General features: G+C 63.2%; 2 protein-coding genes across 6 annotated transcripts in view; one reads left to right on the forward strand and one right to left on the reverse strand.

Annotated features, from left to right (window-relative positions):
- The window catches only part of HAP1 (huntingtin associated protein 1), a 34,658-nt gene extending 16,077 nt beyond the window's left edge, over positions 1 to 18,581 (forward strand). The window contains exons 6-20 of one of the 5 annotated variants that reach the window (XM_030540875.1): positions 7,016 to 7,092; positions 7,425 to 7,541; positions 7,894 to 7,994; positions 8,467 to 8,575; positions 9,211 to 9,289; positions 9,475 to 9,605; positions 9,715 to 9,789; positions 10,012 to 10,140; positions 10,505 to 10,575; positions 10,837 to 11,043; positions 11,632 to 11,945; positions 14,008 to 14,226; positions 14,877 to 14,982; positions 15,109 to 15,173; positions 16,503 to 16,587. In XM_030540875.1, the coding sequence (XP_030396735.1) occupies positions 7,016 to 7,092; positions 7,425 to 7,541; positions 7,894 to 7,994; positions 8,467 to 8,575; positions 9,211 to 9,289; positions 9,475 to 9,605; positions 9,715 to 9,789; positions 10,012 to 10,140; positions 10,505 to 10,575; positions 10,837 to 11,043; positions 11,632 to 11,945; positions 14,008 to 14,226; positions 14,877 to 14,982; positions 15,109 to 15,157 (1,784 nt within the window). In that variant the 3' untranslated portion in view covers positions 15,158 to 15,173; positions 16,503 to 16,587. Of the gene's footprint in view, positions 1 to 1,447; positions 1,671 to 7,015; positions 7,093 to 7,424; positions 7,542 to 7,893; positions 7,995 to 8,466; positions 8,576 to 9,210; positions 9,290 to 9,474; positions 9,606 to 9,714; positions 9,790 to 10,011; positions 10,141 to 10,504; positions 10,576 to 10,836; positions 11,044 to 11,631; positions 11,946 to 14,007; positions 14,275 to 14,876; positions 14,983 to 15,108; positions 15,174 to 16,502 lie in introns of those variants that run through there. The other 4 variants (XM_030540878.1, XM_030540874.1, XM_030540876.1 and 1 more) reach the window with 4 other exon arrangements.
- Positions 18,582 to 20,406: 1,825 nt separating this feature from the next.
- On the reverse strand, positions 20,407 to 22,360 carry LOC115638877 (gastrin/cholecystokinin-like peptide). The gene is made up of 3 exons (XM_030540903.1): positions 22,307 to 22,360; positions 20,990 to 21,211; positions 20,407 to 20,606 (listed from the first exon to the last, which is right to left on the reverse strand). Exons 2-3 carry the CDS (start codon positions 21,207 to 21,209, stop codon positions 20,482 to 20,484), a joined length of 345 nt encoding a protein of 114 aa, XP_030396763.1. The 5' UTR covers positions 21,210 to 21,211; positions 22,307 to 22,360; the 3' UTR covers positions 20,407 to 20,481.
- Positions 22,361 to 25,215: the final 2,855 nt, after the last annotated feature.

Here is a 25,215-nt window from a genome sequence, read left to right on the forward strand (position 1 = left end):
AAGCTGATTTTCAGTGGCACTCACACTGCCCAGGTCCTGGCCACCAGTCCTGGGGGCTCTGCATTTTAATTTAATTTTAAACTAAGCTTCTGAAACATTTTAAAAGCCTTATTTACTTTACGTACAACAATAGTTTAGTTCTATATTACAGACGTAGAAAGAGACCTTCTAAAAACATTAACATGTATTACCCGCCCGCGAAACCTTAAATCACAGTGAATAAATGAAGACGCGGCACAGCACTTCTGAAAGTTGCCGACCCCTGGACTAGAGAGTTCCCCACCCACCTCCCTTCGTGGGGAGAGACCCCTACACTCCAAGTACTGGCTGGAGACCTGTGCACGGGCCCCAGACTCCCCCAGCACCTCCCACCCTCACAGGCTTCCCCGTCCCACCTCAAGGCTGCAGGTTTGGGCAGGTGAGGAGCTCCGCTCCCGGGGTGCAGCCGATGCGGCAGGTGGGCTGGTTCGTTAGGTGCGTACTGGGCAGGGATGGGGGAGCTGCTGTCATGCAGCTCCAGGCGGTGGGGGTGTGCGGATGCCGGGCAGCAGGACTGTCAGCCCCACAGGGCCATGCTTCCCCCTTTCTGACACCAGCCGTCAGCTTCTGTCTGTGTCCTGCCAAAGCGACAACTCGGGGCCCCCACCTGCACAGGGACCCACCTGCAGGGTCTGGCCCGGGATTCCCCCTCCTCTTGGCATGGAGTGGGGGTGGGCTCAGCAGACATCCTTGAGCCCTGGGGAACCATCCAGGAAGCAGGACCCCCTGAGCCCCTGGTCCCTCCTGTGGGGCCAGAAGAGGAGTCAGGTCAGGGTCAGATTTTCAAACAGCTCCAGTCTGGGGACCTTTCACAGCCTGGCCTTGGGGAGGGCAGCCCCTGCCCCTGCCCCTGCCCCCTCCCTGCCCCTGGCTCCCAGGGGACGCCTGCGGCTGCACTGGCCTCCAGGGGCTGGCGCTGCAGCAGGGGATACTTGTCCAGTCGGCATGTGGGGGGGGGGCAGCCCAGCTCCTGCCCCCCCCCCAAAGAGGGGCTGCTCCGAGCTAGGTGTCACCGCAGAAGGATGCAGCTGCAGAACAACGGGCTTCTGTCAGAGCTGATCCATTCTGCAGGGAAGGGGGGGAGCTCCTACTGGCCCCCGCATAGCCACTCCCACAGATGCAGGCTTAACCCCAGCATTGCCCCCCCATCCGTGAGCCTTTTATCCCCAGCAGTGCCCTGTGTCTCTCTAAACAGGACACCCTCCCTTTCCATGTAGATGGTCTAGTCTGTGCTCCCCCCCCGGCTTGAATGAGATGTGCCCGGCCAGGTGCAGAAACAAGGGAGACCCTATAAATAGGGGTAGGCAGAGCAGTGGGGGGACCATTGCCAGGGAGCCGGAGCCGGAGCAGGGGAGGGAGCTGGGCTGGGCTGGGCTGGCTGGCTGACAGACAGACAGACAGACACCCCCAGCCCCCCCTTGCACAGCTGCCCTTGCTAACAGGCTGCTGCACCCCTTTGCTCCGGGAGCTGGGGCTTGGCTGCATGTTTCCCCCTGCGCTGTGCGAGGGTGGGGGGCTCTGCGGGCCCCAGGCCATGGAGTTCTGGAGCAGCCCTGCAGCCTACGATGAGCTGCCCGGGAGCCCGGCTCTGGACAGCCCCGTGGATCTGATCACTCATGAGCTGGAGGAAGGTGGGAGCCGGGGCGAGTTGGGGGCGGTGGGAGCATTGACCTTCAGAGCCCCCCTCGTGCTCTGCGGTGATCCTGCCCTGCTGTATGTAACCCCCCTGCTTGGCTACGGTTAAATCTGCCAGGCCCCATCCCGGGGGCTGTGCCGTGTGCTTTGCCCTGGCCAGGGTGGCTGCAGCTTGCCCCTCCGGCGTGGCTGGGCCTGCCAGGGCGATGTGCTGGGGCGAGTGCCTGGTCGTGCTGCGTGGATGGTTTGTCTGGTGCCTGGTTTTCTCCTGCTGTGGGTTTGCGGTGGCCCTGGTGCGCCTGGCCCCGTGGGCAGTGTGTTCACGGGGTGGCTGCCCGCTGCTCGCCCGCCGCTATTGGCTTCCAGCCCCGCCTGGAGGGAAGCGCCTGGGTGGCTCAGCTGTGCTGTGCCAGAGCCCCTCGGGGTGGGGTGCCCCCTGTTGCTCTCCCTTGTGGGGCGGCTTCCTGGGCTGGAGCCGTCTCTCATAGAGCAGGTGCTGCAGGCATGGAGCGGGTCTGAGAGCCTCTGAACTGCTCTGGGCGGCTGCCCTCCCCGGGCAGGAGGCTGCTCCGGTTCGTTGTCGCCTCGTCTTCCGCTGGGTGCTATTGGGCTCGCTCTCCTGGTAGAGGAGGGTGGCAAGTGGGGTCCATCCGGCCCAGCTGCTGCTTCCCCAAGGGTTTGGGCTGGCAGTGATGCCTGGGCAGTGCCCCCTGCATCTGTCCAGGGCTGCTGGCTGCAGGGTGGGCGCCGTGTCATCCGGGCGAGGTATGTGTGGCACTGACAGCCCCTAGAGAGTAGCAGGGGCTGTGGGCTGCCCTCCAGCCGAAGGACCCCCCCCGGGGAGTGCCAGGTTTTCCCAGACCCCTCTCCGATAAGGCTGGGGGGCCCCTTCCTGGTGCTGGCACTGGCAGCCCAGCTGGAAATGTTGGGGGGGATGCAGGAGGCACTCACGTTCCCACTCCAGCCACCTGGCTGGGAGGCTGGCATCACGTGGGGCCCAACCGCTGCCCTGGTCCCCCCTCTGGCTCACTGCAGGGTGGCTGTTGGGGGGTCACGGGGCCTGGGGTGGAAGGCCCCTGGGTCCCGACTGCCGAGGGGCTCGGGTGGGGTGAGCGGGGGGAAATGTGCTGTCAGGATGGCGTGGTGAATGCAGAGCTCTGAGCTGGCGCCCTAGACCCCTGGCTGGGGGGCTACAGTGGCGTCTCCATGACCCCAAGGAGGTCATGTCCTTCCCCCAAGAGCGCAGGCCCAGGGGCTCCTTGTGGGTGGGGATTGGCTGAGAGCTGGAGGAGCCGTGGGGGAGAGAGCAGCTGATCTTGACATGGCTGGGGGGGCAGGGCTGGGGCTGGGGGGGCAGGGTGTAGCCAGGGGATGGGGCTTGGTGTCCGACTTTCTGCATTCCCAAGCTTGATGGTTTTCTCTTGCCAAACAATGGCTAACAAGCGAATCTATCCCCAGGGACTGGGTCCCCTGGGGCTCCCGCTGCTGGGGCAGGCACCCACCCTATACCTGGCCCATTCCCGATCTGGGGGGGGGTGGGATCTGTATCTTGCCACACAGCCTGCAGACCCCAGCAGCAGCCCGTGGCCCGTCACTCACGCCTTAACGAAGCTCATGCTCTAATTATTTCCAATTATGGTTCAGCAGCCTGACAAGGCGCTGGGGGGTCCGCTGCAGAGACTGAGGCCCTGTTGGGCGAGGGGGCCGACCTCTTGGATCCTGCCCCCGCCCGCCATGCGGACGTGCCAGCCTGCACGCGGGCCGGGTGTCGGGAGCAGGGCGCAGTGCCCGCGGGGGGGGGATGGGGGCGCCGCGTTGCGGGATTAGCCAGGTGGTTGACAAGACAGCAGCTGGGTGGAATGGGACAGGCTTTTCTGAGGGTCAGCGGGGGTGGGCATCAGGGTGTGTGGGGGCATTGCCATGGCAACGCGCCGCCATTACGTCACCGCTGACCAGGGCAACCTAATGGGATTTGTGGGATCTCTGAGCTTCTCCTGCTAACCCATTTTAGAGGCACCCCGGGCCCTGTGTCAGCCGGGCTTAACTGGGTTTAGTGCTCTGGGCGGAGAGAGAGCTTGCTGATCCTCTCACCCCTCCCAGGCAGTCCCTGCTCAACAGGTGGGGAAACCGAGGCACGCAGCTGGGCTGCTTTGTCTCCACGGCCTGCTTGGCAAGTCAGTGATAACCTTGCAAATGGAACTCAGGAGTCCTGGCTCCCAGCGCCCCTTCTGGAACCACTAGAGCCCACATCCCTTTCAGGGCCGGGGATAGAACCCAGGAGTCCTGGCTCCCAGCACCCCTTCTGGAACCACTAGAGCCCACATCCCTTTCAGAGCCGGGGATAGAACCCAGGAGTCCTGGCTCCCAGCGCCCCTCTTGGAACCACTAGAGCCCCCATGTCCCTCACAGAGCCGGGGATAGAACCCAGGAGTCCTGGCTCCCAGCACCCCTCTTGGAACCACTAGAGCCCACATCCCTTTCAGAGCCGGGGATAGAACCTAGGAGTCCTGGCTCCCAGCGCCCCTTCTGGAACCACTAGAGCCCCCATGTCCCTTTCAGAGCCGGGGATAGAACCCAGGAGTCCCGGCTCCCAGCGCCCCTCTTGGAACCACTAGAGCCCCCATGTCCCTCACAGAGCCGGGGATAGAACCCAGGAGTCCCGGCTCCCAGCGCCCCTCTTGGAACCACTGGAGCCCCCATGTCCCTCACAGAGCTGGGGATAGAACCCAGGAGTTCTGGCTCCCAGCGCCCCTTCTGGAACCACTAGAGCCCACATCCCTTTCAGAGCCAGGGATAGAACCCAGGAGTCCTGGCTCCAATGCCCCTTGGTGAGGCGCCTCCTGTTTCTCTAGCTCCTCCCTCAGGAGCCCGCTGTGCGCCCTGGCAGGTTTTCCTGGCGGTGTCAGCAGAGCTAGTGTTGGTGGGTCAGAGTCCCTGGCCCCTCGCCATGGTGCAGGCCCCTTCTGCTTCCCTGCCTCTGGGGCGTCTCTCCCCTGCGCCCGGCTGTGTCCAGCCTCCTTGCTGCTGCTTAGGAAGGTCCTGAGGACACGTTGGCTCCACTTAATGTCAGCATGGCAGGCAGTGACTGTTGCTTAGGCAACCTGCCCACGTCTGCCTGGGCCCGTGGCAGTTTGCAGGGCTGGTGCTCGGCTGGCACCTCTCTGCTCTGCAGCAGCTTGAGGGGCTGGAGGCTCAGGGCAGCAGGTGTCAGGGATGGCGGCAAGCATAGGCCAGAAAGGAGTCGAGTGGCCTGGCTGGCTCGTGCTGAGACCCAGCAGGGTGTAGCTGAGGGGGTCTCTAATGGGGGGCTATGCCAGGAATTGGTCTGGCTGGCTGGGAGATTGGACCGTTCTGTGGTGCTGCAGGATAGGGAGAGTTGGGTCTCTGGGTAGGGAGGGTGGGGAGAGCTGGGGACTGGGAGCCAGGACTCCTGGGTTCAACTCCTGGCTGCTGATTCTGTTCCCTTGGGCAAGTCCAATTCCCTGCTTGGTGCCTCAGTTTCTCCATGCACAGAGCAGGGACAATCCTGACCCAGCCCCTGGAGAGAGGAGCCTCCTGAACTCTGTGCGAGGTCTGGGAGATCCTATGATGGCTGGCGCTGGAGCAGAGCTGGGGGAGGTGCTTGCTGGGGAACAGGTTTGTGTCCCGTGCGGTTGAGGGGAGGCTGTGGGGCCTGCTCCCTGCCTCAGTTACCCTTTGGCCTCTGCTCCAGCCTCTCTGTGAGCCTGGCACTCCCTCGAGAGTTGGGACCCTCTGCAGGCCAGGCAGTAGGAGCTTTGCAAGCAGCTGGGCGTGTAGAGTCCTGCCTGGCGTTCCCGGCTTGCCTGGCAGATGGGGTGATGTGGGACAAACTCCTGAATATCGGGATGGTCCTGATTTTATCGGGACGTCTGGTCACCCTACTGGCAGAGCAGGCCGGGTGAGCGCCCATGGGGCTGGCACAAAGCAGCAAGCATCCCTCTAGCTGCAGGGGCCCTCTGGGATGGGGGAGCTGGGCCGTTGGCTGGGAACTGGCTGTCTGTGTCCATTTGCACCCATCCCACTTGTCTGGCAATGGAGCTGGCCTGAGACCTGCCAAAGCTCATTGCACTAGTGAACTGAGCCGGGTTGGAACCCAGGTGAAGTCTCCTGGCTGCCCCTGCCCCCGGCTCGATCCGGGGAGAAACGAGGGCGACTGATCTCCTGGGGGATGGGGCAGGCGGGAGACGGATGGGAAGTGGCGTGGCCTGGGGAGCCTGGCAGTGCTATAAATAGAGGCTAGTGGAGCCGAGCAGTTTCCGGCCTGGCCCTGTGCCGGGATGTCGCTTCCAGTCCCGTCTCCGCAGCCTGGATTTTTCCATTCCCTCCAGCCCCACTGAGCTTGGTCTGACCGATGTCCTGCAGGGGGGCCTGATACCCCAGCTGAGCGCAGCATCCGGAGTGTGTGTGTGGGTGGTGGGGGGAACCAGCCAAGCTCCACCAGTGAAGTGTGTGTAGGGGAAGAACATTGAGGGGGGGCAGGAGGTTCTGTTTAACTTTGGGCTTTGCTGAGGCCTTGGCAGGTGGCTCCTGCCATGACCCCTCTGCTCAGCTACCTGCCCGTGGGGGACCCATCTCCTTAACACCCCCCCCCCAAGTCAGCGGCATCAGGGTGTGAGGGGTTAGATCCTTGTACAAGCATCTGTCTTAACCTGCCACGGAGGTTCCTAGTAGCCACATCTAACACCTATTCCCTGCCAAGCTCTTGGTCTCCCTTGCAGCCATGAGTTCCACAGGCAAACTGTGCATTGCACAAATAACATGCTCCCTCTCTTCAGTTACAAATGGACTCTGGCTCCCATCCCCATGGTGTGTGAGCACAGCACAACCTTCATTGCATTTATCCTCTCAGACCCTGCCCTGTTATCCGCATTGTACAGATGGGGAACTGAGGCACAGAGAGGTGAAGTGTCTGGACCAAGCGCACACGGCCCTGTGGCAGAGCAGGGACTCGAACCTGGTCCCCAATCAGTGCCCTAACCACTGCACCACCCTTCCTCCCTCTGTTTCACTGAACACCACCTGCTTCTAGTGTGCTGTGGGGGAGCACTGGCTTCCCTCTCCTTGTTCCAGGATGCACCCCAGGGATCGCCTTCCTGCCTCCCTGGGCACTCCTGCTCTTGCACATCCTGTGCTGAAGCTGTAGTTTGCAGTGGCTGGGCAGCTGATAGCTTCACCCCAGAGATGGCTGCATTTCAGTGGGAGGTGAAGTGACCCGTTCCAGGGGAGCGAGGAGGCTTGGTGATCCTTGGATGAAGAGGGCTGGTGGAGCTGATGTTATGTGATGGGGAACCAACCCTCTTTCTTTCTTGCTGTTTCACAGTTCTCTGTTCCGAGCGGGTCGGCAGGATCACAAAGACCTACCATGATCTTGACGCGGTGACCAACCTGCTGGAGGAGGTAGGTGGAGCTGCTTCCTCCTCTTTGGCTGAGGTCTCTGCTCCTCCCCAGAGGTGATGGCAAACCCATATGGTGCCCTGCTGGGTCAGAAATGCCATGAGAGGCTCCTGGCTTGGGATAAGAGGGCCATGGGCATGGGGCAGCAGTCCTGGGAGGATGGGCTGGAGACTGGTCAGTGGGCAGGGAGGGGTCAGATGTGGGTGGGGAGGGAGGAAGTGTGTAACGGGGTAGGGGGTTGGGTAAGGTGGAGAGGGGCCAGTCTAGGGGTGGGATGGGGACCTGCTTGCCTGCCCCAGTTAACAGCAGCCTGTCCCCTCCCCCCGTCCCCACAGAAGGAGCGGGACCTGGAGCTCGCGGCCCGGATCGGGCAGTCCCTGCTGAAGCAGAACCGGAGCCTGACAGAGCGAAATGAGCTCCTGGAGGAGCAGCTGGAGCTGGCTAAGGAGGAGGTAAAGGCCCCCCCACGGGCTCGGGTGGGAAGCAGGGCCCCCATGCTCCACGTACCATCCAGTGAGCCAGCTTCCCCCAGGCTGCCCTGCAAGCCTGTCCCAGCCCTGCCCCCTGGGGCCCATCCCATCCGCAGTGTCTGCAGTGCCCCCCAGTGAGGGGGCAACTGTCTGTGATGGGGGAGTTTAGAGGGGCGCAGTGCAGGAGCCCCTTGTATTGGTACCACCCTGGGCTGAGGTCAGGCTGGTGACCAGGCCCAGCTGCTTCCCCCACGTGAGTGGGAGCCCCCCGGGGACCCTGCCCAGCCTGCCTCACCCCCTGATGTGCCCAGTTTCCCCTCTCATCTCCTCCCAGGTTGCCCAACTGCGGCACGAGGTCTCCATGCGGGATGACCTGCTCCATCTCTACACCAACACCGTGGAGGACAGCGAGCCAGCCACAGTCACTGCCACGCCGTGAGTGACCCGGGGGGCCCTGCTCCTATGGCTGGGGCCGGGGGGGGAGACTGTCCTTAGCTAGCTCATTGCAGGACGGCTCGTGCCTCGCTCACTCCACAGAGCCACGTCCTGCCCAGCCTGCAGCCGGGCCCCCATCTCCCGGGCTCAGCGACTGAACCCTAAAGCCTCTGGCCCTGGAGCTGCCCTCAGCTGGGACCTGCCCTGAGGGGAAGCTCCTTAGACCGGAGCGGCTCTGCCACCTTCTCCCATCAGCTGGGTACAGGAAGGGCCTTGGGTCCCGTTTCCTCCCGCCTGGGGCATGGGGCCTGGCCCATCTCCGAGTGGTGCTGGGGGTTTATGGGCCCCTCTCTGGGATGCTGCCCCCTCCCGGGGGCGGGGGTTGTGGAGCCGTACGGGCTGCCTCCCTGCCCAGTGACAGAGGGGGCTGGGTGCCTGGGCTGCGGCTGCTCACGACCCCTCTGCCCCCCAGGCTGCGGCGGAACGAGTCCTCCCTGTCCCTGCAGCAGCACATCCAGTACGACCTCCTGCAGCAGAAACTCAGGGTCCTGGAGGAGGAGAACCAGAAGCTGCGCTCGGAGGTGAGAGCTGGGGGACGGGGTGCTCTGTGCCGTGGTGGGCTGGGCTGTGCTGGGCTGGTGGGGGGTGCTGCTCTGTGCTGTGGTGGGCTGGGCTGTGCTGGGCTGGACTGGTGGGGGGGGGTGGTGCTCTGTGCCGCGGTGGGCTGTGCTGTGCTGGACTGGTGGGGGGGTGCTCTGTGCCGCGGTGGGCTGGGCTGGGCTGGACTGGTGGTGGGGGGGTGCTCTGTGCCAGGCCGGGCTGGGCTGGCGGGGAGTGGGGGGGATGCTCTGGGCTGGGCTGGCAAGGAGGAGTGGTGGTGGTGCTGCGCTGGGCTCGCGATGGCCGAGGCGGGTGGGAGGGTGCTCTGGGCCGGGCTGGGCTAGCGATGGCCAAGGCAGGTGGTTGTGGCTTATAGGAATAGGCAGCCAGTGACCTGGCGGGTGGGGGGATCCTTGGTCCCAAGGGAGCTCTGTCCCAGCCACCCTCCCTGCCCACCCTTAGCTGGCAGCTGAGCCCCCCTTGATCCTGCCCTGGTGCTGCAGGCGAGCCGGGGGCTGTTCCCCATCGGAAGCCCTGCAGAGCCGGGACGTGTTGTGGAGCCGGCGTGGGCGTGGGCTGGTCACGGTGTGGTTAACGCTCCTTATCTCTCCCCCAGGCCACCAGCATCGCCACGGAAACCTGCCAGTACGAGGACCAGGAGCAGCAGCTGATGCTGGACTGTGTGGAACAGTTCTGTACGTCGGCGCCGGGTCGGGGGGGCTCTTTGGGGAGGGGGCTGCAGTAGCCTTCCTTCGGGGGCCAGTCCATGCATGGCCAGCTCAGACACCCCAGGTCTCCATGGGGCATGGCCAGCCTGGGTAGGTGCCACCATGGGCCTGGATCCCTGCTCAGTAGCTAATCTCCTGCCCCCTCCATCCAGCTGAAGCCAGCCGGCATGTGGCCTCTCTCTCCGAGGAGCTGGCCCGCAAGACCGAGGACACGGCCCGGCAGCAGGAGGAGATCAGCCAGCTCCTGGCCCAGATCGTGGACCTGCAGCAGAAGTGCCGGACGGTGAGTGCCTGACCCGGGGCCGGGGAGCGCCCTGTGTCTGGCTGGCTGCTGGGGCCTCTCCCTGGAGTGTGGTGGTGGCGGCAGCCCTGACCTGCTGTGTCTCCCCCAGTACGGCGTGGAGCTGGAGGAGCTGCAGCAGCATCTGGCCGCGACGAAGGCGTCTCAGCAGAACCTGCGCACTGAGGTGAGTCCCTCGGGCAGGGCGGTGCTGAGTCCCCAGTGCTCAGCGCTCAGCCGCTGCTGCTCCATCCACCGGCCTGATCCCTGGGCAGGCCCAGACTCGCTCTCTAAGCGCTGGGGGTGGGGGAGCACAAAGCATGGTATGTGGGCACAGCTGCCATGCTGAGGGTGGTGGGGTGCCAGGCCCTGCTCCCCCCACCCTGACCCCCGTCCTGTGCCCGGGCAGATGCAGGACCTGCAGGAAAAATACGCCGAGTGCGAGGGCATGCTGCACGAGGCCCAGGAGGAGATCAAAGGCCTGCGCACCCGGAACCTCCCCAGCAGCAGCCTGAATCGCTACAGCCTACTGCCCCTGGTGAGTACGGCCGTGGGGCACTGGGCTGCACCGCCACGGGGAGACTCCCATCCTGGGTCCCGCATGTGGGTCTGGCAGTGCTGGGCGCGTTGGAGCTGTGCTCCTGGGGGCTGCTGCCCCAGGGTGAGCCGGGCGTTGTGCCACGTGCGTGACTGAACTGCCCGGGCCTGTTGCACCAGCCCCAGGGGAAGCCGGCATGGCCCTGCCTTGCAGGGATGAGAGGGATGCACGAGTGTGGCATGTTGGGCACATCCGTGCTGAGCTCTGGGTCCTGGTGCCCGGGGGTGGTTGGCTCCGGGCTGCCTGGCAGCTGGCATTTCCCCTCGCCGGCCCCATTATGACGCCATGTGCTCTCTGCCCGCAGGACTCGCTGGCCGCGGAGATCAAAGGGATCATGAGGAAAGGAGCCGACAGCTCGTCGTCCTCGGAGTACCAGTGAGTCTCCTTTGCGCTGTGGGGCTGGGCCCGTGGGGCAGGGGAGCCGGCTGTCTCCCAGGGTACAGGCTTAGCTGCAACTCATGGATGCAGTGAACCTGACATGAGTGGATCCATGTGATGGATGGGTGCTGAGGGGGTGTCCCCTGGGCCCAGATGAGGGCTGGGGTGGCCAAGCCCCCCATTGATGCTGTCTGGTGTGGGGGGAAGGGCAGAGGCTCATGCCAGGGAATCCCACTGATGGGCACTGTCCCCTCCCAGGAGCTACAAGCGGGTCTTCGAGACGGTGAAGGTCGTGAACCAGGCAGTCAAAGCCAAGTCCCGTGCGGAGTCACCCCAAAACCTGCCCAGCTCCAAACCGTCCTCTGCTCTCCCCTCGGCAGGGTGCAGCCGGGTCAGCACACCCCGCACCAGCTACTACGGGTCAGACAGCGCCAGCCTGGCCCTGGAGAACCTGGAAAGCGGCCTGTAAGTGTCCCCCCCCCCACCCCGGCAGCTGGGAGGGTGGGTGCCGTGCACCGGTGGGCTGGGGTCAGTTGGGGCTTCCACGCTTCCCCCCGAAAAGTCTGTGCTGGGGAGGGATGCCGGGGGACGGGGGTGCAAACATCCACACCCACCCCATACCTGACCCCTGCTGGGCTCTCCGGAGAGGTGCTCTCCTGGGTCCCCTGGCTGATGTTATACTGATGTGTGTCAGGAGCAGGACCCCCGACAGGGGACTGGAGCAGCGTGCCTGGGTCTGGCTGTGCCCCAGTGGGGTGTCGCTGGCATGTGAGATCGGTGCAGGTGGCCCCTTTGGCTTTGGTGCCAGGACCCAACCCAGCGAGGGGCTAATGGAGAGGAAGGGTCTATCCCATAGATGATGACTGCACTAGTCAGCTGAGGCAGCTTTTCACCCCCTGGGACACGGTGTGAGTGCCCCTTGCACTGGGGTGGTGCCCAGGGGCACTGTGGGTGCTCCAGCCAGGGCACTGTTTGGCCCTCCTCAGGGCACACCCGGCTGCAGGGCTGAGCTTCCGGGGCCCATCCCAACTATCTCCTGTTTCCCTGCGGCAGGGGTGAGGAGAAGCTGCGGGGCACCCCGGGCACCCCAGGCAGGCATGACCTGGAGGCAGCGCTGCAGCGTCTGTCCGCCCGCCAGGAGAGCCATGCCTCGGAGCGCTCCTTCTTCGAGACGGAGCGTGAGCAGAAGCTGAACCAACTGGCTGGGGATGTGGAGAGCTCCAGCGGCTTCCTCACGCCCAATGACAGCATCCTGTCCACCGGTACCAACTACTCGGGCAGCTCGGAGCACACCGGGGGCTCCAGCTTCTCCCTCGGCTCCCTCTCCTATCTGCCGGACAAGCTGCAGATCGTCAAGCCCCTGGAAGGTGAGTGAGGGGAGCAAATGGGCCTGGGGCACCTCGCGCGGAGGGAACAGACCAGATTTGGGCTCGGGCCCAAGGGGAGCAGCTTGGCAGAGCCGCCTGCATCAGCCTTGGGAGTTATCTGTTGTGTTAACTGAGATGGACTAACTGGGCCAACAGTGTTGCATAAGCCAGTCACTGGACAGCATTAAACAGCCTTGAATGAGGTCCGGGGCTGGACATCCAGAGCCTGCAGACTGCGAAGGGACAGATGAGTGTTGTGCTTATAACAGCAGGCAGGATCTTCTTCAGGGGAAAAGGCAACTTGCCGCATTCATTGGGGAGAGAGAGAGAGAGAGACACACACACACACACACACACACACACACACACACACACACACACACCCACCCTGTTTAGTGATTTTTTCTTTTTAATTTTTTTATTGAGACTAATGAGTTTTGCACTGTTATGCTGTAATTGTTCAAGTGCTGGTTTTTAAACTTTTTTTTATGAAGTTGTTTAGGGAGTTACTCCAGGCTGGCTTTGATCACAGCTATTTTGTCCCCATTGGTAGATGCCGGTCGTATTTTTAGAGTTGTTAATTTGTCGTCCTCTGACATTTCCATAGGGACGTGTTGCAATCTCCTGGTGCCCTTACATTTGTCTTTGGTTCCTCCCTAGAACCTCTGGCCTGGTGAGGCCTTTACACTTATCTTCCAACACCCAGGTTCCTCATTCACACAACTCAGGCTTGGTTCACACAGAGCATTCAGACAGGAACATCAATCATTGCATTGTTTTATGTATTTTAAAATGCTAAACCTACAACAAAGTGGTGACTCTGAAAGGTCTGTTACTGCCTTGAAATCGGCTCAGATTCTGGCTGATGCATCTTTACCAATGGCCACCCTCCGTCATTTCTTTCTGCTTTCAGGAAGGGTGGCTGGCAGGATATGATCAGATCATACATAAATACATGTAATACATGCTACATTATTCTTTAGCCTTTATTCTAAATTATACAAAATACAAACATAAAAATCCTCCCACTACAGGAGGTGGCAAACCGGTTAAAGCCTCTGACGTGGAAGGGGTCAGTGAGGTGTCCAGTGGAACAATTTTTGTTCTCTCCCTTTGGCTGGGGAGTTCTAGCAGGGAACCCCTCTAGTGTGGCAGGGTCTCAGTGGGTAACACCTGTCCAGCAGGGAAGGAAGTCCACAGCAAGGAGCTGGAGCTTTCCTTGTGGCTGCTGTGAGAGTCCAACACTGTTTCATCCCAGGAGGTCTGGGATTCAGCTGGAGCCAGGAAAGGTGGTGGTGTCTCTGGCCCAGTCTGCTCAGGCGGTCTCTGCATTAGGATGCAGATGGCCCGGGGTCGCTGGAGGGGTGTGTGTGTGTGTGTGTGTATGTGGGGGTGGGGGGTGGATAGCAGCCATAATGGTGAAACTAGCGTCAGGAGCCCCTTTCTTCTCTTGTCTTTCCCCCAAAATTATTTCCTTGAGGCCCCAAAAGTGTACCGGGGAGGGGAGGGGAGGGGAACAGCCTGTCCCCTTATTTGTCCCACATTTATGCCTAATACCCAGCACCCCGTTTTGGGTCCTTCATTTCTGGTTCCACCATCTTCTGTTTTTAATGAGACCAGTTTCAATGCAGTCCTTGAGGTCAGTCTGCAGGCCGGTCTGTCCAGAGGCCAGGCCGGTCTGTCTGCAGTCCCGGCGGTCGGTCAGTCTGTCTGTGGCCTTTTCCCGTCGCCAGTCAGCAGCCTCAGTTACTGTGACACTTGAACTTTCACTCCCAGCCGAGCTCGCCATTTGAGTCAGTTCAAGACCCAAATTCTCCCCTGGTGTCGTCCACCCCACTCCCCTTCCCCAGGAGCCAGCTGGGTGCTGTGAACACTGCTGCCCTCCAAGGGCTGGGCTGGGCAGGGCAGAGCCGCGTCATTGCTGCTGGGGTCTCCTGTGTTGCAAGCCTGGGACACTCCCCTGCCGCAGGAGGGGGCTTGGGGATGGTTCTGCACTGGGGCCCCTGGCGGCATGGGACGGAGCTGAGGGCTGGAGATCTGCATGGCTGGTGTCTGTCCCCAGGCTCGGTGACTCTCCACCACTGGCAGCAGCTGGCGAAGCCCAACCTGGGTGGGATCCTGGACCCCCGGCCCGGCGTGCTCACCAAAGATTTCCGGCAGCTGGACGTGGACCTGGAGGAGATCTACAACCTGAACGACCTGGAGGAGGATGAGGTGGACCTGAGCGCCTTCCCAGCACTCGCTGCCTCCACACCATCCAAAGCCAAGGGCTGCTCCAGTGGTGAGCGGGGGCCAATGGGGAGGGGAGGGGACCCTGAGCCAGCAGCTGGTGGGTATTGGCCTGGCCCTGCCTGGCTAGTGGGACTCGCCCTGTCCCCTGCTGGGATGCGACAAGGCTGGTCCTTTGCTCCAACCCATCCGGGTGACTTGCCCCATCCCCCAACCCCTGCCACTGTCTCTCTTTCCCGTGTCTGTCTGCACGTCCAGCTTGTCTCGGTCATCCCCATGTGGATGCGGCACCTGGCTGTCTCTCCAGTCTCTTGCTGGGCAGCTGTGCCAGGGCCCGAGAGACTCTCCACCCCAGTCCCCATGGGGCGCTCCGGCCCCCCAGACGCCTTTGTTTTCTTGCTCAGGGAGCTGCTCTCGTGTGCCTGGTGCTGCAGGAAATAGGCTGTGCGGAAACATCAGCCTTGGTCCTTGAATCTCTGCCCCCAGCTGGGGTCCCGGTGGAGCCCTGCAGAGCCCGTGGCTCTCTGAGCCAGCCAGGGTCCCTGCACCGGCCTGCTTCTGCCTCCCTGTTCCGTGCGGACGCACTGGGGGCCTGTGCCGTGCGGCAGGCAGAGCCCCGGGCCCCTGGGTTTTGTCTTTGTGCCCAGGTCTGTCTGTCCATTCCCCCCCATACATTAACCCCGTGTCTCCTGTCCATGCCAGTGTTCCACTCCTCCATTAACAACCTTCCCCAGACTCCATCTACATTCACCATCACCACCTGCCGCATCTTACACCCCAGCAAGGAGATCACCATGGTGACGCCCAGGTAAGGCAGCCAGGGCCCCGCCCTCCCACCCCCATCGCCTCCGTGCGAACCAATCACCCCCTCTCTAACGGTCTCCTTTTCTCCCCCCGCCCCCGCCTCGGGCTGCTCTATGGCTCCTGGTTCTAGGCAGCGACACTCCTGGGGCAGGCGCCTCCTGCAGTCCCTGACGCTCTGAGGTGCTCGGTGCGAACGTAAGAGTCCCTGTATCACGCTGGCAGAGCCGGGCGCGGCAGCCCCACAGACACCGAGCACGGGGGCGGGGCGTGTGCACACTGCAGGAAGGATCCCCCCCCAGCTGCCTGGCTGAGTGGGATCCCAGGGGGCAGCTCCTGGAGGGTGACCAAGAGGACTATTGCCAGCTGGCCCCTGCTCTGGGTCAGAACTACGCTGTCCCCCAAGTCTGCCCCCCTGCAGGCTGCGAGGTGTGAGTGGGGTTACCGCTGGACTGGACTGCAGAGGCTGGGCCAGGCTGCTCCTCCCCACATGCCCCATTGCGTTGCCCCATGGCTGCATGGGGATTCGGGAACTGGCGCACCTGGGTGTCCCTGTCATGTGGGTAGGTGCTAAGAAACCCTGCTCCCTAAGGAACCAGCGGTCGGCTGCTCTTGGCCGGCCGACGAGCCTGTTGGAGCTGGGAACGGGCAGCTGCTGCCTCCCATGAGATGAAGGGAATTCTGTGCAGCCCAGGAGTCAGATCTCTGCAGAGACCTGGCACTGGCTGTGACATGAATGAGCGATTGGACAGCAGGAGCCAGGCCCCCCGGGCTGAGATTCCCAACATGCCAGGGGCCCTGGCAGTGCCATGCAGTGTGTAGGTCGTGCCCCTCCTGCATGTGGCAGGAGCAGCCTGAGTCCAGCCTCCCCCTCTGGGGAGCACCAACTAACCCACTAACCAGTAGCTGCCTGGACACAGGATGTGCCATTAACCCACCCTCCCTTTTCTCTCTAGGCCTAAAGAGACTAACATGGCTGGCACCAGGTGGGAGGTGCTGCCCGCAGCCTGGGCAAGGGGGTCCCAAACTCGCTGTGGACTCTCGGCACCTTGTGACTTGGCTAAGGGGGGGGAGTGTTGGCTGCTGCAGGTTAATGGTAAAGGATTCGTTAAGCATACGAGCTAACGGGACCGGTGCCTGGAGAGAGGAGCTCCTTGCTAGCTGTGGGGGGGGGGGTCAGGGACTCTGAACAGACCAGTTCTCACCCAGGGCTGCACCGGGGCAAATCCCTTCAGTGCTGCAGTGGGTGTTGGCAAGGGCTGCAGGGGGCTTGGCTGGAGCAAACTGTTCACACTGCGCCAGGCAGGGAGCCGGTGGCACCTGGACAGTCAGGGGACAGAGCCAGGAGTCCAGAGCTTGGCACAGAGCCGGGTGTGTAGGGGAGAGAACGGGGCATGGGGCAGGCCAGGTAAGGGCACTGTGGGGAAAGTCACCCCAGAGTCAGCTCCTCTTTCCTGGCCCCGGCTCCGCCTGTGGGGCTGCCACCTCCTTGTACTGACCAGCTCTGTCCCCTCTCTCCTCTCCCAGTCTTTATAATACAGTCGTGCCCTCTTGTGGGCCCTTTGAGAGGCTGAGAGCCGCCGGCCCCATGCCCCAGGCGCTGGAGCCTGGCCCCCGAGCACCTCTCGGACTCGTCATGCTGCTGCTGGAACACGGCATCTCGGCCTCGGTGCGGGCTGGCAACGCCCTGGCTGCGCTGCGGGCCCCAGAGCCCTCCTCCTGGCTCTCCCCCTTGAGGGAGCAGTGGGACAGCCTGGGGGGAAGGTCTCAGGGCAGCTCAGGCTTGGCTCAGCCCTTCTCAAGGGCCCCCGGGCTGGATGACGGCAGCGCTGCTGAGCCCAGCGGAGCCCAGAACAAGAGCAACATCTTCAGCTGGAACCTGGTGGAGAAGCTGAAGAGACTCAGGCTGGACAAAGTGGTGGCCAGAGGAGAGGCCTCCTTCCAGGGCGCAGGGGAGAGCAGACAGCCCACCGCGGCGCTGGCCCCCACCACACAGCCATGAGCTGGTTCTAGGGACTCTGCCCCGACTGGGAGCCTGTGAGCCTCTTGGCTGGGACATGATGCCCTGCAGAACAACGTGGCTCCCACTTGGGCCTCCCCAGAGCCCTTTCCAGCCAGCCAGGAGCTGGCAGAGGGGTATGTGTGTGGTGGGGGGTGAGAGCAGTGATCTGTCTGGGTCTTGGCTGCTGGCAGGAGCTGGGCTCAGCAGAGGGGTCTGCTCTGTTGTCTTAATTTATTTCCAGCCACAGGTGATGGGGGGGGCCACAGGTGATGGGGGTGAGGTGACCATTTTCTGAGTGGCTGTGATAACAGGTGCATCAGTTGCTGCAGTTTAATAGGCACCTGGGATCTCTGCCACTGAGCTGGGAGTAGGGGATGTGTCCCCTGGGGCTCAGGCTGCCCCATAGCACCCCCCTGGTGCAGCAGGTCTCCCGCATGCCCTGTGCTAAGGGGGTGAGGGTGGGGACACTGCTGAGCTGGAACTCAGCCTTGGCCTGTAACGTTGGCTCTGGGCTCTTGGAGCCGGGCTGTTTCCCCAGCAGTAGCAGAGGGCCTTGCCTGCCGGGGGAGCCTTGGTGCAGCTAATGCTGCCCATCCCGTCTCAGAGTGATCCACTGGCCTGTCCTCCCTCTGCAGGACAGCAGCATCTCAGCCTCCACTGCACCTGAGGGGCTGTGTGTGTGTGTGTGGGGGGGTTTAGGACCACAAAACTGGGTCTGGACGCTCGGGCTGAGGGCCAGCGGCTCTGGAGAGGGAAGTGTTGCACAGCCTCTGCTCCTAGGGGCTCTAGCCACCTCCCCAAGCCCTGAGCTTGCCTTCAGCGAAGCTGGTGGGCACAGATTTGGGGGGGGGGGGTGTCTGCCCTTGGAACTGCAGGCAGGGAAGTGGCTCAGTTCTGTGGTTTATGTGAGGTGGTACTGGTGCCTCCTGTCACTGCCTGAGCCCCCTCCCTACACTTGCTCTTAGCCGAACACGCGGTGGGGGGGAAGGCTGGGTCCTGCAGCCGTGCCTGTCCAGGGGAGGGGGCTGAGGACCTAGATGAGGAACAGGCAGGGTTGTTCCAGCCAGGGAGGGGGGCAGTGACACTCTTAGGGACAAGCCAGGTCCTTGGAACAGACTGAGGGCCGGACCTGGCTGCGGGGGGAGGAATCTGCTCCCCGGGAGGGCAGGGAGGGAGGGAGTCAGTGCAGGATGTTCTGCTCGGCTGTTAATATTGGACAATAGCAGAACTGCCCAGCCCTGCCCAAGCAATTCTGGCCCGAGTCCCTGGACTGGGCTCTGCTCGAATCCCTGGGTGGGCAGGGCAGGTCTGGGCTGGGCTGTGTGATTTCCAGCCCCCCAGCGGGAGGCAGCCCCGGGCCAGCACCGACCTGTCGTTTTAAAACAGAGATTTTTAAACAACTGTTTTGTCTTGTACCAATAAACTAAGCTACTGAGAAGGCTCCCTGCAGGGGCCTGCATGCTGCTGGGGGGTAGTGGCTGTTGCATGCACATCTGCTGCTCCCAAAGTCCCGCTGTTCTCCATACGTCTCTGCGCTAGCTGGTGTCGTTTCCCCCCCCCCCCCCCCCGCAATGACTCCCCCCTAGCTGTGTCTTTCTGGTGAAATAAACACAACGTGATCAGAAGCAGCTCCAGCCTGGTGTTTGCGGCGCCAGCGGAGGAGGGCGGGGCCCGGGGGTCCTGACATCTCAACCAGCGGGTTTGCTGAGGCTGATGGGCCTGGCCATGACAAGAGCCCAGCAGTGGGGTGGTCCCTGGAACTGCCCCCACAGGCTCAGCAAAGCTGGGGTGAGGCAGGGGGTCAGCTGCTTGGCTGCTGCTTTTCAAAGGCCGGGCCCTCGTTTCCCTCTTGCCCTGTGCGTAGGGTGCAAAGCTGAACCTGCCCTGGCTGCAGGCACCTTCGGGTGGGGGGCGGGATGGTGCCTGTGTCACCCCCCCACCCCCGGGGCCTGGACTAAAGCAGCTCCCGCTGCTGACCCATCCTGTAGTGAGGGTGGCTGCTTGGAGGGATTGATTGAAACACCCCTGCCAGCATGACACAGACACACACACAGAGACACAGACACCTACACCCCTGTGCTCTGCAGCTGCTTGGGCCTGAGCTCAAAGCTCTTCTGAGCAGCTGCAATTACCCTGACAGGATTTGGCCCAGCAGCTGAGCTCGGGCATCCTCCACACGTCTAGGGCCAGGGGCAGGGAGAAGCAGGGCCAGCGCTGGCAATTTTATTACCAGTCTTGCAACTCTTGTCCTTCAGCTCCAGCTCCTGGAATCAGGGGACTGCTGGGCTTTCTCACCATGCGCTCTGCTCTTTGGGAGCTCTTCTGGTGCCTCAGAGCTTGACCAGTGAGTCCTGAACATGCAGGGCTAGTGGGCGTGGAAAGTAATGGGGCAGGGGTGGGGGCAGCGGCTGCAGGGGAGGATCCCTGCGCCTGGGGGCGCGGAAGCAACCCTCCCCCTCCACTTCAGGCCTTGCTGTCTAGGGAGCTGCAGCATGACCAGACCTCGCCCTGCTGCCAGCTCCACCTGCTGCTGCTCTTCCTGCCCTTGCTCCGGAGCCGGGAACCTCTGATGCCCCCTCAACTTCCCCACCCCATCTTCACTCCACCCACCCCCAGCATTACCCATTCCCTAGGACACCAGCCCCCGCCCCACTGCAGGCTGCCCCCATGTGGCCATAGAAGGGACTGGAGCCCCAGGCTGGGCCTTGGCTTTTTAAATTAGGGTGGAGCTGGGGGGAGATTCCCTAGCTGTAGCTCCCCCCTCCTTTATTTTTAAAGTGAGTAGGGGGGTGGTGGTGAAAGGAAGCTCTGGCTTCAGCAGAATAAATTAACATAAATTATGAGCTGTTGGCAACGGGATGGTGCCATGGACCGGAGGAGGCCCAGGGCCTTTGCAGCAGCCTGCCCTGGGTTCCAGCCTGGCAGCCTAGGGCTACCTGAGCTCCAGCAAACAGCCGCTGTCGCTCGCTGCACCTGGGCCTGTGGGGGGAGCTGCCCCAGCCCCCTCCCCGCCCAGGAGCAAACAGGGACCGGGGTTGCTGGGTGGACGCGAGTCTGAGGTTCCTGGGCCACAGTGAGCTGTGTCCGGCTCAGTGGGAGAGCAAAACCCCCGGGGCTGACGGCCGCGACAGCAGTGTCCCTGGGGCTCTGGTAGTGCCCGGCTGGGGGGGTATGGGAGGGTTGCACGAGCAGCAGCTGGCTGCCTTCTCCAGCTGTGTCCTCAGCCCCTAAAGCCACTCGTCCAGCCCCATCCACCTACGGGGGGGAGTGAGGCCCTAGGAGGGGACATGGGGCAGAACCCAGGTGCTCAGGCCCCCATCACAGCACAGCGAGAACAGACACCACAGGGGTTGTGCTGAGCAGATTTTATTGGGGAGCAACAGCAAAGGGCTTTGAAGACAAGGTCAAGTGGGACATGCTTAAAAATAGGTCCTGGGGGTGGAGCCTGCAGCTCCTGCCCCCCCATCCCCGCAGGGCGGAGCTGAGCCACGCGGGATGCTGCTCCTAGGCGGCCTCGTCTGACTCGGGCAGGCTCCTGCGCCCGAAATCCATCCAGCCGGGATAGTCGTGGTCGTGCGGGGAGCGCAGGGCATCGTCCTCGTGCCAGTGGCCCTCCCGGTTTGCCAGCTCTGCCAGGAGCGGGAGCAGAGACACTGATTAAACCCCCTGGCCAGAGCCTGCTGGCGGCACCCCCTGAGCAGCCCGGCAGCATCGGGGTGGGGCAGCCAACCTCCCCCACACCCACCCGCAGCACCAATCCAATCGGGTGAATTCCCCCCCAACTATCCTGGGCTGCGTGAACAGCAGCCGTATCCCACCCACCCCCAGAGGTGGTTGCCCATCAGTGGAGGCTGGACGGTGCGAGAGAAACGTGGATTTAAAAGCGAGAGAGAGAGTGTGTGTGTGTGTGTGTGTGTGTGTGTGCACGTTGCCCCCCTGGCACGCAGTTACAAAGGGGCTTGAAGGCCCAGGATTGGCATCTGCCTGGCGCTGGCCCCACTGCAGCTCCTACCTGCGTAGATGTGGGGCAGGAATTTGGCCATGAGGAGCTTCTGGTCCTGAGACAGGGCCCCGAGCAAGTCTCTCCGGACAGGGCCAGGGCCAGGGTCAGTCCCGCTGCTCCTGCGCTCCTCGGGGCCCGGCGCTCTGCCCAGCTGGCGGGCATCTGGCCTGGAGAGGCAGGAGGTTGCAAGGCCGACGAGCAGCAGGCACAGGCCCAGCTCCCCCTTCATGGCTGCAAGGGAGGAGATGGGGCTGTTGGGGGGGTGCTGGTGCTGAGGGCACGCGCAGCATGTGGCTGGGGGGGGCTGGTAACTTTGGGCCCAGCACAAGGCTCCCCCAAGCCTGTGCTTTGTGCCTCACAGCTGGCAAAGCCCTAAGAGGGCCCCTTAACCTGCTCCCCCCCCCCCCCCCCCGCCCGTACCAGTGCAGACAGAGCTTCCCCCCCCCCCCCTTGGTGCTATGTGGGTCAAACACAGCAGATATAATGCACTCCTGATGGGGGGGGCGTGCAGAGTGGGGTGAGTTTGCCCAGGCATTGAGCCGACTCCCCCCCCCCCGCCAGCCAGGGTCAGGGCAGGCCCCCACCCCCAGCCCCCCGATCAGCGCCAGGAGCTTTCAGAGTGAGAACAAACGCCATCGTGCCAGGTGTGACACGCGCAGTCCCATTGGGTCTGTCCCACCCCCACCCCACACTAGCACGGGGGCAGGGGGATATGTGGTGCCCACAGCTGACCCGCTCACACCGTGCCAGGGACGGGGCTGGTCAGGGCAGCACTGGGCAAAGGGGGCACATGGCAATTGTCAGCTCCGCACGGGGACAAGCCCACCGGCAGGCTGTGGCCAGTCCTGGGGGGAGGGGGGCTGGGAGCCCCAGGCCTGCCTGTGTGTGTGTGTGTGTATGTATGTGTCCCCTCTGCAGGGGCTGAGGCTGCTCTGCTCCCTGGCGAATGAGCTGCCAGGCCTGTCTTGCCCTTGGCACCTAAAGGCCTATGCTGGTGCCGGGTTCAGCCCTACCAAAGCTCGGGTCAGGCACTGGGCCTGGCATGCGAGGGAGGGGAGCTGTGCTCAGCCCCCTCCCTGTGCCCCGTCAGCAGGATTTTAACCCGGCCGGCTGGAGAAGGAGGGACCCGGCCAGCTGACAGTGGAGCCAGTGACACAAAGAGCTGGGTGGGGGCAGGAACGCACTCGTGGGACGTGAGCTAAGGGGGACCCTAGAAGTGGCGTGTGGCACAAAGGTGCCCAGCTGCAGGCGAGCCCCAGGTCTGTGAGCCCCCCAGTCATTAGCAGCCCCCTCCCCATCGTGCACAGGGCGCCCCAGCGTTCTCACCTGCTGGACTCTGGCGGCAAGGAGCAGACGAAGGAATCAGGTGTCACCTCGGGGTCAATTTTCACCTCTGTCTTGCCAGGGGCCTAGCCCCTGCTTTTTAAAGGTGCAGGGGACTAGGCTCCACCCCCATGGGGCAAAGCTCCGCCTCCTGTCTCCCCAGCCCCGCCCCCTCTGGCTGTACCCTGCGTCACAGGCCATGTGCCCTGCTGCATGGGGAAGGGGGTGTCAGTCAGCTCGGCTGGGCCAGCCCGAAAGGCCCGGCAGGCTGTAGCCAGGCTATTGTTCGTGTATGTGTGTGTGTGTGTGGGTTGTTTTTTTTTTGCAGGGTTGGTGGGGGGGTGGAATTGTGCTAGATGCTTCCCATTCCCACACCCCAAATTGCTGGCCAGCAAAGCAGCCAAGCCATGGCTGAGAAAAGAGGCAGCGCCAGCGGTCAAAGGCCACCCAGGAAGTTGGCGGGGGGGGGGAGCCGAGCCAGAACTGGCCCGATGGCTAATCCCATGTACGAGCCACTCTGCTGCCTTTCCAGCTAAAGGCAAAGGCAGTGCCCCAGTCAGCGCGCCTCAGTTTCCCCAACAAATGAGTGTCACAGAGGGTCCCCTCTCTCTCGAGGTTTATTGAGGGTTGAACCCAGCACAGGAAACTCTCAGGGTCTCAGGCCTGGCCTCCCCCAGCCCAGCACATCCCAGTCTTGCTGCATCCTGGTCGGCCTCGCTCCCCTGCTTCCCAGCTGGGCCCCTGATACCCCCAACTCCAGGCCCTGCCTTTGTCCATTCTCTCCAGGGAAACAGGGTCGTAAACAGTGTCTCCTGGGTCTCCTCTCCTCTCAGCCCTCCACTCTGGCCCCTGGCTGGTCAGGTCACCGGGATCCTGTCTTCGCAGCCCATTGTCCTCCCACTGGCCAAAACCGGCTGGGTCTCCGTGACCCCAGTCGCTGGGGTCTCCATCCTCCAGGCCATCGCCAGGGTCCCAAGTTCCCTCTCTGATCCTGTGTCCCAACGAACTCCCTCTCCCCTCCCCTCATTAAACCAGTAACACCGAGTCCCACCCCTCTGTGTGCAACCCCCTGGAAAACAAAGCCAAACCAAGAACCCCCCCGCCCCACTTCTTCACAGGGGGGCGCCTGAGCAGGTGAACTCCCCCCCTCCTTAAGCCATCCGACACCCCAGGGCTAGGCCAGGGAATTGGGGCAGTCAGAGGTGCAGGGTCCCCCCACCCCACTCCCCCAAACACGGACCCACCCCAGGCCCCTGGCCCTCCCCAGCTGAGCCAGGCTCAAGGCGGGGCCCTTAGGCGGGGCGGCAGGACGCCCGTCAGCGGGTTCCCTGTCTGTCTCGGTGCAGTGACATGTCCACTCAGCAGCATGGACCCAGGCGTCCTGGCCAGGCAGCGCGTCCACGGGCACCGATCTCCAGCCCCCGCCCGGTGAACGGCGCGTTCCAGAGCGGGCGAGGCGACGCCCCCACCCACTGGGCACCGCAGGAAGCAGTGGGTCAGGGGCCATGGGCGGGACCAGGCATTGCACCAGATCCCTTGTGCCCCCCGCCGGGCTCACGTCAGTCTGGCTTGGGCCCCAGGGCGGCGCGGCGATGGGCGCACTAGGCTGAGGGCCCCTGCGGTGGGCTCGCTCCTTCGTGGCGTGTGCAGGGCGGGGGGGGGCTGGGCTCACACACGGGGGGGTTACGCAATGGGGGGAGGTGGGGCGCTTGCACGTCCCGTTGTTTTCATGCCAAGCGCCATTGGGCTGGAATGGCGGCGAGCGCCACTCGGGCACAGGGGAGTGTGCACGTGGCAGTCTCATGGCTGCTTTGCTGGGTTCGTTACGGCAGCCCCCCCCTCGTGGGCGCATTGTTCGAGGGCAGCAGCAATGGGTCCCGCCGGCGTGCGTGCTCTGCGGAGCCAGGGAGGTGACATGCAGGATGAATCCCAGCTGCAGGACCTCGCCCACAGGGACAAACCCACTGGCCCCCAGTGATTTCAGTCCGTGCTGGGTGTGACCTCCCCGACCACCCACGCTGGAGCCGCTGCATCACCCCAGCACCACACCGGGCAGCCGGCAAGGAGGCTGCAGGATGAGGCACCCTCTTGTCTCACCTCCCTGTGACGCAGAGCATCCTTGGGAGCCGATGGGGGGGCTCAGCCCTAGATGAGTTTTTAATTCCCCAGCGACCTTTTCAAATGGCAGTTTTTAAGGGCTCGAGGCGGCCCTGCCCCTAGGCTGTCACCGGGGGCCTGTTGACTCTGGCAATCAATGGGGCGAGACACACGCTCACATGCCTGCAGCTGTTTGGAGAATCGACGCGGAGCGAAGCCCATGGACCTGTTCCCAGGAGCCCACTAACCGCACAGGACCCGTGGGTCAGTGCAGCAGCTGCCCCCGTCCACTTAATCACCAATGGAGCAGCTGGGGGGGGGCGGGACCCAGTGTGACTGCACGGGCCGCGTGGCACGTTCCCCAGCTCCCTTCCTCCTGCCCGTTCTGGGACCCTGTCACTCCGCAGCCTCGCTGCTGAGGCTGCTGGGAAAATGGGGCCAGTGGGATGTGGGCACCGGCCCCATGACAAAATGGCCTGTGATTGCCGCATGGGGTGTCAGCTGGGCCTGCATTGTGCCCAGTCAGTGGCCTGGGTGTGAAACGGGGGGAGCTCCCGAGCCAGCCCTGCCAGGCACCAGGCTCACACGCAGGATGAACCTGCCTCCGAAACCCGGGAGTGGCTCTCTGTCTGGCTGCCCTGAAACAACCTGCTAAAGCGACACAGGCTGCCTGGCTGGCCCGTGCTCACCTGCGCCCGGCCCTTTGCGCCACCCTGGGCTGACGCTCGCTGTGCCCATGGGCCAGGGTCCAGGCCAAGTTTTCAGCCAGCCGCTGGGCCTGCCTCTCCTTTGGAGCGGGCCTGGCGGGCGTGCAG

This window comes from Gopherus evgoodei, chromosome 23, assembly GCF_007399415.2.
Source record: "Gopherus evgoodei ecotype Sinaloan lineage chromosome 23, rGopEvg1_v1.p, whole genome shotgun sequence".
Classification (NCBI taxonomy): Eukaryota; Metazoa; Chordata; order Testudines; family Testudinidae; genus Gopherus; species Gopherus evgoodei.

Bases quoted from the DNA above. Each gene is read 5' to 3' on its own strand.
- LOC115638877 (XM_030540903.1), bottom strand. From the start codon at position 21,209: ATGAAGGGGGAGCTGGGCCTGTGCCTGCTGCTCGTCGGCCTTGCAACC. The intron at 20,607-20,989 runs GTAGGAGCTGCA...CGCTCCTGGCAG, and splicing joins CCTGCCCCACATCTACGCAG to AGCTGGCAAACCGGGAGGGC.